This window comes from Cebus imitator, unplaced genomic scaffold (genome assembly GCF_001604975.1).
Source record: "Cebus imitator isolate Cc_AM_T3 unplaced genomic scaffold, Cebus_imitator-1.0 Scaffold789, whole genome shotgun sequence".
NCBI classification, from domain to species: Eukaryota; Metazoa; Chordata; class Mammalia; order Primates; family Cebidae; genus Cebus; species Cebus imitator.
The window spans coordinates 78,970-89,905 of NW_016108104.1; the positions used below are offsets into that span (position 1 = coordinate 78,970).

At 44.4% G+C, this 10,936-nt stretch overlaps 1 protein-coding gene across 3 annotated transcripts in view; it reads right to left on the bottom strand.

The window, feature by feature from the left end:
• The window catches only part of LOC108297298 (probable phospholipid-transporting ATPase VB), a 232,912-nt gene that overhangs the window by 59,080 nt on the left and 162,896 nt on the right, over nt 1–10,936 (bottom strand). For all 3 annotated transcript variants that reach the window (XM_017520014.2, XM_037735376.1, XM_017520013.2), the window contains one exon: nt 1,930–2,134. In XM_017520014.2, coding sequence (XP_017375503.2) covers nt 1,930–2,134 — 205 coding nt within the window. The remainder of the gene's footprint in view (nt 1–1,929; nt 2,135–10,936) is intronic.

Sequence of the window (10,936 nt, forward strand, 5' to 3'; positions counted from 1 at the left end):
GAGAAAACTCAGAGACAGGGCCCTTGCTCAGGGAACTTGGAGCCTGGAGATCAGTGGGCTTGCTGGTCTACAGTGGGTGGTGGTGGTTTCCATTTCCAGTGGTGGCGACTACAGCCTCAGTAGCAGCAATGGTTCCCATTTATTGTGAATCTCTTGGATTGCAAGCTCTTTATTTTGTTCTTTACTTTCCTCATACCATTTGAATTTCACAGCAAAACCATGGGATAGCTATTCTTATTCCCATGATATGCATGAGAGAACAGGCTTCTGAGGACCAATTCAATCACACAAAAAGCGTTTTATGAGAACTGTTTATCAGGTGCTTGGAGAGAGGCAAAGCAAGGTACAATGACCCTTGCTCTTAGAACTTACAAACTTATTTTGAGAAGTTTGAATCCAGAAAACTGAGCTCTAGCTCATGAGAATCTCCGAGGAATAAGTCATTTGCCTTCTTTCTCTCAAATCCTCTGACTCATTCAATTTCTCCCCAGCTAAAGGCTGGCAGAAAGAAGAAAAGTGATAAAATTGTACTCCTTTCCCTGGTTAAAGAAAGGGACCATATTGGAAATCAACTCCCACAAGGAGAATTTTAATTGCAAATTGAAATATCACACCCGGCTTCAGTCAGTCAACACATATTCCCTATGAAAGCATTGATATTAATAACAACTGTTCACGAGTCTTTTACTATGTGCCTGTCTTCTTGCTAAGTAAGTCATGTACCTACCAGTTAGTCTCCAAAACTACCCTATGGAAAGGGAACTATCTTTGTCCCCATTTTCCAGATGAGGGAGCCAAGGTGTCAGAGGCTAGTAACTTGCCTAAGGTGAGACAGCTGAAGAGGGCTGGGACCTGGGCTGGGAACACATCTCCGTCAGACCCCAGAGCCTGAGCTTTTACCCACCGAAGAATAATGATTTTTTCATGATGTTCAAGGTACCATTTATTTAAGGGTGTGTATTAAACAGAAGCGTCAATGCCCGTGCACTCCAGACCGAATGACAGAGAGCCAGTTTCTCTCTCTCTTTTTTTTTTTTTTTTTTTTTTTTTTTTTTTTTTTTTTTTTTTTTTTTTTTTTTTTTTTTTGAGTTGGAGTCTTGCTCTATCACCCAGGCTGGAGTGCAGTGATGTGATCTTGGCTCACTACACCCTCCGCCTCCTGGGTGCAAGCAATTCTACTGCCTCACCCTCCCAAGTAGCTGGTACTACAGATGCCTGGCGCCACACCCGGCTAATATTTTAATTTTTAGTAGAGACAGGGCTTCACCATGTTGGCCAGGCTGGTCTTGAACTCCTGACCTCAAGTGATCTGCCTGCCTTGGCCTCCCAAAGTGTTGGAATTACAGGCTTGAGCCAATGCACCCAGTGGAGACCCAGTCTCTTAAAAAAAAAAAAAAAAGTATCAATGATCTCTCCCTGCCCTCAAGGAGGCTTAAGCACTGTTGAAAAGTTCAGGAATACACAAATGGAAACGTAGTTAATAATATCTTGCTGCAGTTTAGGAGGGGTAGAGGAGGATTAGGATTCGTGCCAGGAGAGATTGCTAGGGCTGAGCTGGGCAGAGTGAGTTGGGATTGGATAAACACAGAAGAGGAATTGGTCCTGGGGATGATAGAACAGATATTAGATCCCTCAGTTTAGAGTCGAGAGTATAGTTTACTCAGTTGAACAGAGTGGATCTCCATTTAGAAACTCTGAGGCCTCCGGCAAGTTATTTAACTTTCCTAAGCTTCTGTTTCCTCATCTGTGAAATGCAGATCAGATCCATCTCAGAGGGCTGCTGGGAAGATTTAGTGTATCTAAAGTGCTAGGGAAAGGAGGCATCCACTACTTTCCCCGCTACCCACTAGGGTTAGTTCAATTTTCCAGTGGGGTAGGCTTGCTTCCTCTCTTTGTCTTTACCATCGAAGATCTTAGAATGAGCCCTACCTGCTGTGAGAAGCCCTTCACGACATGTCTTTGTTTGAGGTTCGTCTCTCCATCCAAGCTGGCAGTTTCCAGATGGCATATCCCGCTGGGGTCCGAGGAGAAAAGGAGGAGAATGTCTGCTGGGACAATCTCGTTGCATCGCATTTGGATGAAGTCTCCCACGCGGACATCCTTCCAGTGCTTCTGCACGTAGGTCTGCTCTTTTCTTTGGTGGGAGAAAGAGTTCTGAGTCAGCTTCAAGTTTCCTCAGAAAATTAATGGGAGAACAGAAGGCGGCCCCCCCCACCCTGGCCGCTGAATATCCCCCAAGTCAGCCTGTCATGAGAGTGTCTTGTATTCTACCCTGCTCCTGAATCACCACCTCATGATCTCTCTAGAACAGGCAAACCTAATCTACAGAATCTCATTAGTAAAGATCTGTCCTCACGAACATATAGAATTTTTCTTGACTGCCAGTTCTTGAGCAGGTCCTGTGTTCAGCCCTTGCTTCCTTGCAAGAGAAAAATGTTAAGGAGACGGTAACTAGATTGTCATATTAATGTGGCACTACTCTTAATATCCACTATTTACCAGAATAGCCAGTTATTACCAAAGAAAACAGGGGTTCAAGGAACTGGGATGTGGGAAAGATTGTTTTTGATTATAAAGAGAGTGGTAATAGGAAAGGCGAGGATATCTGCCACTGTCGAGGAAGACACAGAGCCACACTGAAACGGAACACTCTGGGCAGTCAGGGAACTGGGAAGATGCTACCAGGAGCTTTGATGGAATGACACTTCACAGTAACGGTAGAATTAGAGGGTCGAAGAAATCTGAGGAAATCAGAGTGAGTTATTTTATCTTCTCATCCAATTTATCAAACCAAGATAATAATAGTGGGAGTAACAAGGACAAAGCTAGCATTTCTTACCTGCCAAGCGCTCGTGCTAATTCACATTTCATTGAGTTGCATAATGACCCACAGGAGTAGATATTATTATGCCAATTTCACAAATGAGGTAATTGGGGGGTCAAAAAGAAATTTTTCAAAGTCTCACAAAAACAGAGCTGGAACCTGAGCCTGGGTCCGGCCCAAGCCCCGAGTTTTTACTGTTTGGGTATACTCCCTCCCTGCTGGTGGTACCATAGCCTCAGCCTTCCCACCTCCAGCTAAGAACTCCCCACTTCTCAAGGCAATGCAACCTATTTTAATTTTCTTTATTTTTCTATTTGTATTTTTTTGAGACGGAGTCTTGCTCTGTTGCCCAGGCTGGAGTGCAGTGGCATGATCTTGGCTCACTGCAACCTCTGCCTCCCTGGGTCAAGCGATTCTCCTTCCTCAGTCTCCTGACTAGCTGGGATTACAGACACCTACCACCATGTCTGGCTAATTTTTGTATTTTTAGTAAAGATGGCGTTTCACCATATTGGTCAGGCTGGTCTCGAACTCCTGACCTCAGGTGATCCTCCTGCCTCAGCCTCCCAAAGTGCTGGGATTACAGGTATGAGACACCACTCTTGTCCGTGTGCTATTTTCAAAGAGCTCTCATTTCAGAAAGTCTTCTTTCTGCCTAACTAAATATTTAAACAGTTCTGCTTTTCCAGGTAATACAGTCTATTCCATCTTCCACCATTCTTTAAATATTTTAAGGCATTCATCAGGTGTCCCATGAAGACTTTTGAGCATGCCAAGCCAAATTTAACTTTCCAGGTGCCCTCAATTATTCCTCGTGTGACACAGTTTCAAGATCTGTTCTGGAGGTGTGGGCTCATCCGTCTGCATTTAGAAATGTCCCGCTTTAAATGTGGGATTTGAAACCAAACTAATATCCCACATGTGGCCTTTCTAACTGAGCCCAGCTGGCTTGGAGCTGGGTGCCTCTGAAGGCAGCCAGATCTGGAGAGGCAGGCTTTCCTTTGCTGGGCTTCTCCACTGATGCTGATCCCCTCTGGGTATGTTATTGTTTGTTTCTGCTGGAATCTGAGCTGTCCTGGGCATGACAAGTCCACTCTTCCACAGAGAAAGGGTCGTGATTAGAAGTGCAGTTTTCTCCTTTGACTTCAGAAAAGTCCCTAAGGAGGAAGAGGTTTTTCGTGTCTTCCTTCCTTTCTGGAGGCCCTCTGGAGAACCTCAGACAAGTCTTCCTAGGATCTAATCTTCCTGGTCATAAAAGATCTCAGAAGACTTCCCCAGCCACCTGAAATAAAGGTGCTTCCATTTGGAAGGCCAGGTCTGTAAAATGAACAGCATTAGAATTGGGGAACAACTTTGTAACTCGAAAGAACCAGAGGGTTCTGCCGAAGTGCTCCATGGCTCTGGGAGCTCAGTGCAGCAGACATGGTTAAATGTCAACCAAATGACTATTGAGACCACTTCTGAGGATTTTGGGGGTGATGTGTCTGTGGAATTTTAGTAATAATTCCACCTTACATGTCAAAGCAAATAACAGGTTTCCAAGCACCTTTCTCAACTGATCAGCTCATTCTGTGCTTCCACTCACGCATATCACTTTTCTTTTCCTTAAAATGTTTGTGCGCACATAGTAGGTATATGTATTTACAAGGTACATGAGATACTTTCATATAGTCATGCAATGTATAATAATTACATCATAGAAAACAGGGTATCTATTCCTTCAAGCATTTATCCTTTGTGTTAAAAACAATACAATTATATTCATTTAGGTGTTTAAAAATATATGATTGAATTATTATTGACTACAGTCGCCCTGTTGTGCTATCACATACTAGGTTTTAATCATTCTTTCTAACTATTTTGTTTTGTTTTGTTCGGTACCCATTAACCATCCCATCTCCCCCCAACCCTCATTTTTATTTTCTATGAAGAATAGGGGCAGTCACCCCAGATTTGTTTCCCTGTGTCATTTTGGAAATACATTTGATTATTTAAAAATTTGGTTGGTTATTTATATACTTAGGGTGGAAACCCCTTCACCAAGAGTGCCATTGTAACTGTCAAACACTTCACGGCCTTTCTGCTGACTCAGGGGATGATATGTTTTCTTCAAAGCAGCCCTGGGAAAACCTGTTAAATATCCATGTGTAAGGCTGCTTACAGACCCCAGAATGGTCCATACGCTCTGTGAGAAAAGAATCTTATAGAGGAAACACTGGTTTTCTTTTTTTTTAAAGTGCTCTAAAAAATCCTTAAATATTATAGCAAAATTGCCCCAAGGAACAAAGAATTTACCACTCATTCTGTCTTGTCTTCCTCTTTTTTCCCCTCCTTTGGCTACCATGTCCTGCTGGATAATGCCTTTGGGGAAGTGGCTTATCAGTTGATTGCTATAATCTCAGCATTCTACCTGGTATTTGACATTGGAATCAGGGAGAACAACTTTCATTCTGGGCAATATCCTGATCACCAACCCTCCCAGAGCACACTCGTTTTGAAGGTTTTGGCAAATGCTAGTTGTCCAGAATCTGCATACAGAGCATATCAAAGGCAAGGCCAATGCACCTCTACCCATGAACACTCAATCTCATTTTTCCCCTTTGTAATAAAGGACTGTACTGCTTATTCTAGGATGTAGGTTATAAAGGTGCTGGAAGATGGAGTGCTGTGGAGAGGAGCTTATGGCATAAGTGTTTTTCTGAGCTGTCACTTCTGTGAGCTGGGTGGGAGTACTGCCCTCCCAAGTCCTGTCGTGATGTAAGTATCAATGGAGCCACCCACAAGCAGCAAGTCAGACTAGCCTGTCTTCTTTACATTTACTTGCTGCATCCCAAGGAGGTCACTGCTGTGCTGGTGATGATTGCCTGTCTTTCCTTTAGACATATCCTCTCTTCCTTAGGACAGCACGCAGCGGTGAAGGAACATTCTCAGTCACGGTTGTAGGTTTGCCTTCCCCAAGACAGAGATTGCCCAGCCCCAGGGTTGCGCTTCTCAAACACAAGCACACATGCTTCCAGAATACCCTGGTGGGCATCTAGGAATAATAAAGCTATGGGATCAATATGACTTTGGGGGCGTTCATTTCAAAAACAATTTTAGGGGAAACATAGTTTAGTAGTCTGGCTGGTATGAAATTTGAGGAATTTTATGGATAGTAACTAAACATAGTTATATTATGGAATCAGAGGCACATTTTGTAGGAATTTTAGGGATTAAAAAATCAGATCAGGGATATTTCCTTCTTGCACTGTGCTACTTTATGTTGGTCTCTTCATTCTCTAGGGTCCACTTTGTCTCCTCCACTGTCAGAACCATGTCTGTGGAAAAGTCAGGAATGCACAGCCCAAGGGGGTTCAGTGAGGGGAGGTGATGACTGATGCTCCTGCATGGAGTGAACCCCAGGCAAAACCGGCAGCTGGCCAGGAGCTGCCTGCAGAGGTCAATCTTTCATTAATCCGGCCTGTTTGGGACAGCTGCCCCAGGTGGACACATCCACACATCCTGGACTGTCCCCCTGCTAGTGAGTCCACACCTGGGAACCGACTGCTATTTTAGTTTTATGCAATGTTTGCTGTTGTTTAAAAATAAGACAAATCAACATAGCTTGGGACGAAGGCTCCATCTGGCAGATTCTGCCTTAAGGAAAATTAAGTGGTGCAATGCTAAATGGCTTTCTGAGAGGAGATAGGGCTTATAAGAGGTAAATAAACAGCAGAGAGGTTTCTAGCCAACTGGATGCCATGAGGGAGCAGGTGAAAGGGGAACAGAGGAGGGAGAGGATGCTGAGGGCTCCATTTCTCAAGTATCTGGATTTTATGAAAAGAGTCTCAGGCAACTAGAGTAAAGGGGATTTGTCAGAAGGATGAGTTATCTTGTGAAACTCCCCATTCTACACAGGATGACGATGAGCTGACCTGGGCTGCCCTCCAGGAAGCTCACATGCCAGGCCCAGAATGCTTAGTGCTGTGTTGCTAACCCAGGGTGAGAGAGGAATGCCCAAGAGAATGAGATTCAAAGCACAGGGATTGAGAGAGGCTTTGAATCCTGGTTTCCCTGCTTACAGCCTGTGTGACCTTGGGCGAATTACTTAACCTCTCAGAGCCTCTGTTTCTTCATCTGACAGCTGAAGGCAATATGTGCTTTTGCCTCAGAGGGCTGTTGAAAGGATTGGTGATGTGACCTATGTAAGGAACTGATCTCAGGGCTTTGTACTTAGTAAGTACTCACTAACCACAAGCTTCGTTTATGATGGTGATGACAATGATTGCTATTGTCATGGTGAGAGCTCACCACCGCTCTGCAGGTCTTGGTGTTTCCTTCCTCATGCTATTTTATGCTCATGATTATGTTTTGTGGCTTTGGCATAGGCACATAATACCCTGTGAACACAAGGAACTCTAAAACCTAAACCATTCCCCTGAGTCTAGGAAAGAGAGTCCAAAGCTCAGCAGGTTGAAAATTTAGGGCTCTGGAGCCTGGCTACTGGGACAGATTCCCCAGAAATAGATATCCTGAAGATCCAGACTGGAAAGGATTTGATAGATCTGCGATTCAACTGTCACTGTCAGGTGAGGAAATGGACACAGAGAGGAGGGGAGTGATCTGACCGAGGGTCACAGTGACAAACCTCAAGCTGGTACCTTGCCCTTTCCATGGCTCCAAGGAGGAGATCCAAGAGCCCTGTGGCTGATTCAGGTATACTTGCAATGCCTGTCGTCTGGGCTGCAGTGCACTGAGAGAGAGGCAGTGAGATAGGGTGCTTAAGAGTTGGAATACTATGCAGCTATAAAAAACGATGAGTTCGTGTCCTTTGTAGGGACATGGATGAATCTGGAAACCATCATTCTCAGCAAACTGACACAAGAACAGAAAATCAAACACTGCATGTTCTCACTCACAGGTGGACTTTGAACAATGAGAACACGTGGACACAGGGAGGGGAGCATCACACACTGGGGTCTGCTGGGGGCAGATACGGGAGAGACAGTGGGGTAGGGCAGTTGGGGAGGGATAACACGGGGAGAGATGCCGGATATAGGTGACAGGGGGATGGAGGCAGCAAACCACGTTGCCATGTATGTACCTATGCAGCAATCCTGCATGTCTTGCACATGTACCCCAGAACCAAAAGTGCAATTAAAAAAAAAAATATATATATATATATATATGTCAACGATCTTGATTTGAAATCTGGAACTACCTCTTACCTGTAATGTAACCTTGAACCTGCTGCTTAACTTTCTGACCTTCAGTTTATTCTATCAAATGGGACAAACCTATTCTACAGGTCATAGTGAAAGTTTAAATGGTATCTGAAAAGTGCCTAAGAACATTGCAGTAAATGTCATTTACTGCTGCCATTATTATTGTTATAGTTATTATTAGCTTGGGGCAGATAGGATCGCTCTTGTGCAGACAGTGAACTAGAGACTGCTATATCTGTGATTTTCACTAACTGATATAAATGAGGTGTGGGATGTTTTGGCTGGAGGAGAAGCCTGGCAAGAGGAAGTAGGAACTGAAAAGGCAAAGATGGTAGTGAGGCCTCAGTCTCTTACCTGACCCCAGGAAATGGAACAGAAGTTGAAGAAGTTACATGAAAGACAGCCTATACCTGGGGCAGAGGGCAGTGGGTACAAATGGGTTCTCCATACTGCTCTATTTTTTGTCCCCTGCACCTGCCTCTTTTCTACAATCACAATGGGGTTGGGGAGGTGGATTAGACTTGCAGGGTTCAGGGAAGCACCCGAAAGAAACAGCTGAGGCCAGAGAAGCAGGAGTAGACCAGAACTCCTGGCTGGGCTGCAAATAGTGGAGGACACGTGATATTTACCAATCTGAGGATGCCTAGATATATCTGTGGAGGCTTGAGGATTAGGGTGGGAGGACTGAAATCTTAAGTCAGCAGATTGGAGCTGAATGGCATGGTCATTGGGATGTTTTTATTAATGGAACCTCATTCATACCCAGAGGCTAGTGAGGGCTGGAACATTTGGGTTACATTGATACAGTATAAAGTTCTTTATACTGGGAGAATGATTGAAGCCCCAGGTCTGGGGATAATCCACCCCTGATGTCTTTGACTATGTGGTGGCAGAAAAGAAAGCAGAACTGCACAGAGAATGTCACTAAGCAGTAATGGCCATGGAGACACTGTGCTTCAGAGGACATGGAAGTCACAAGTGCCATCCAGCAAGGTCATAGCCACAAGTTGTGATTCTTCAGCCTGGGGTATTCGAGGGCATGAATTAGCCCCCAGATGATTGTCCTTTAACCTCTGCAGATCCAAGTGCTGCCTTTCTCTTTCTACCCGTGGGCCCTGGACATCACGGTGCACATCTTGTTGCCACACCTCCCTGTATATGACCATCCTATTTCCTAATTGTTGTGTGTATCTTCTGTTTTAAAGTATGTAAGAAGCTTGCTAAGAGCTGCGATGATCCTGGGTCTTATATTTCTATATATACATAGGGACGGGTATGGTGTTTAGCACACGGTGAGTGTTCAGAAAATCTTAATTGATTCCTTGTATATTTGTCTTCCAGGTAGTAGAAAGGTAGTAAGTAGAAAGGTAGGTTTTTCTAAACTTTGGCCATTTTAACATCTATCATTTTTTTTTGTTGTTATAGATATCCTAGTGGAGACTTCTAACAATGACACATTACGCTATTAGCTTACATGTATTGACTACCTACAATGAACCCGGCATTTAACCTCCAGTTTAGCTGCCTAATAATGAAATAGCTTTTATTGTTATCATTATTCCTGTTTCATAGAGGATGAAACAGGCTCAGAAACTTATCTAACTTGCATAAGGTCACACAGGTGTGTCTACAAGGAGAGATGAGGGAGGGCAGTGGGAGCGACATGGCTCAGAGTGGTCTCATGGCTGTTTTGGAGAGAGGGATGAAGCTGATTAAGCCTCAGAAGAAGGTGACGACATAAGCCTAGCAGAGGCTGGGTTGAGAGCAGGAGCCTCACTTTCTGGAATTCTGATCTCCTTAATGGCAAAACAGAGGCCATAAATCCCCACCCGTGGACTGCAAATCGTTCCTGATGAGAAGAGTGCAGAGCTTCAGGGACACCTGAATTCTCGTTTTATGACTCTCCCACCCAGTGAGTTTTGGGGAGGGCCTAATGCATTCTCTCCTGAAACTACAACTGAATTGGCCCAGATGGTGTATGGCCTTCTGAGAGCACAGGGTGAGGCAGTGGGAGTGGTGTGGGCACCTGCAACATGGATGCTTCAGGAAGGAGCCTGGTTTGTTGGTGCCAAGTGCAAAGCAAAGGCCTGAGGGCTGGATGCCATGGTCCGCTGGTCTGTAAATCCAGCCAATGACACTTTTCATAGCCAGGCTTCAAATGACACTGAATGTTTTTCTGTTGTCGCATTTTTCAGAGTCCTCCCTGAGGCCCATTTTGTTATGTGATTAGAGCTTGGCATCAAGTTCTGTGGTTAAAGATTTTTTTTTTTTTTTGTCTTTCATGCAATTCCAAAGTCCAGCCAGTGGTCATTCTTTCTCATTCCCCTTGGGTTAAGCTCATGATGACCTCTGCCTATCAAGGCTATAGAACTCTCCTTAGCAATACTTAAGCTAACATTTTCTGAGTGCCACAGGATGCCAGGCGCAAAGCTAAGCATTTTACGTGCAGTAACTCATTTAATACCTGCAGCAACCCCAGAATGTAGTTTTAGGGTGAAGACAGGCTTACAACTGTGTTTTAATGTTCAGATAGCCCTGGAAAAGCTTAAATTCTGCCTAGTCATTCAGTTCATCTTCTTTTGGGGGTTTCCTTGAGGGCTGTGGTTCAGAGGAAATATTAGTACCAAATTGTAGCTTTATTAACAGCTGTACAAATGTGATATTCTAATGTACAGTCTATGTTAAGAAGTTGAGTTAGAGGCTGGGTGCGGTGGCTCACACGTATAATCCCAGCACTTTGGGAGGCTGAGGCGGGCAGATCACAAGGTCAAGAGACCGAGACCATCCTGGCCAACATGGTGAAACCCCGAAACACCGTCTCTACTAAAAAAGAAATACAAAAATTAGCTGGGTGGCATGTGCCTGTAGTCCCAGCTACTCGGGAGGCTGAGGCAGGAGAATTGCTTGA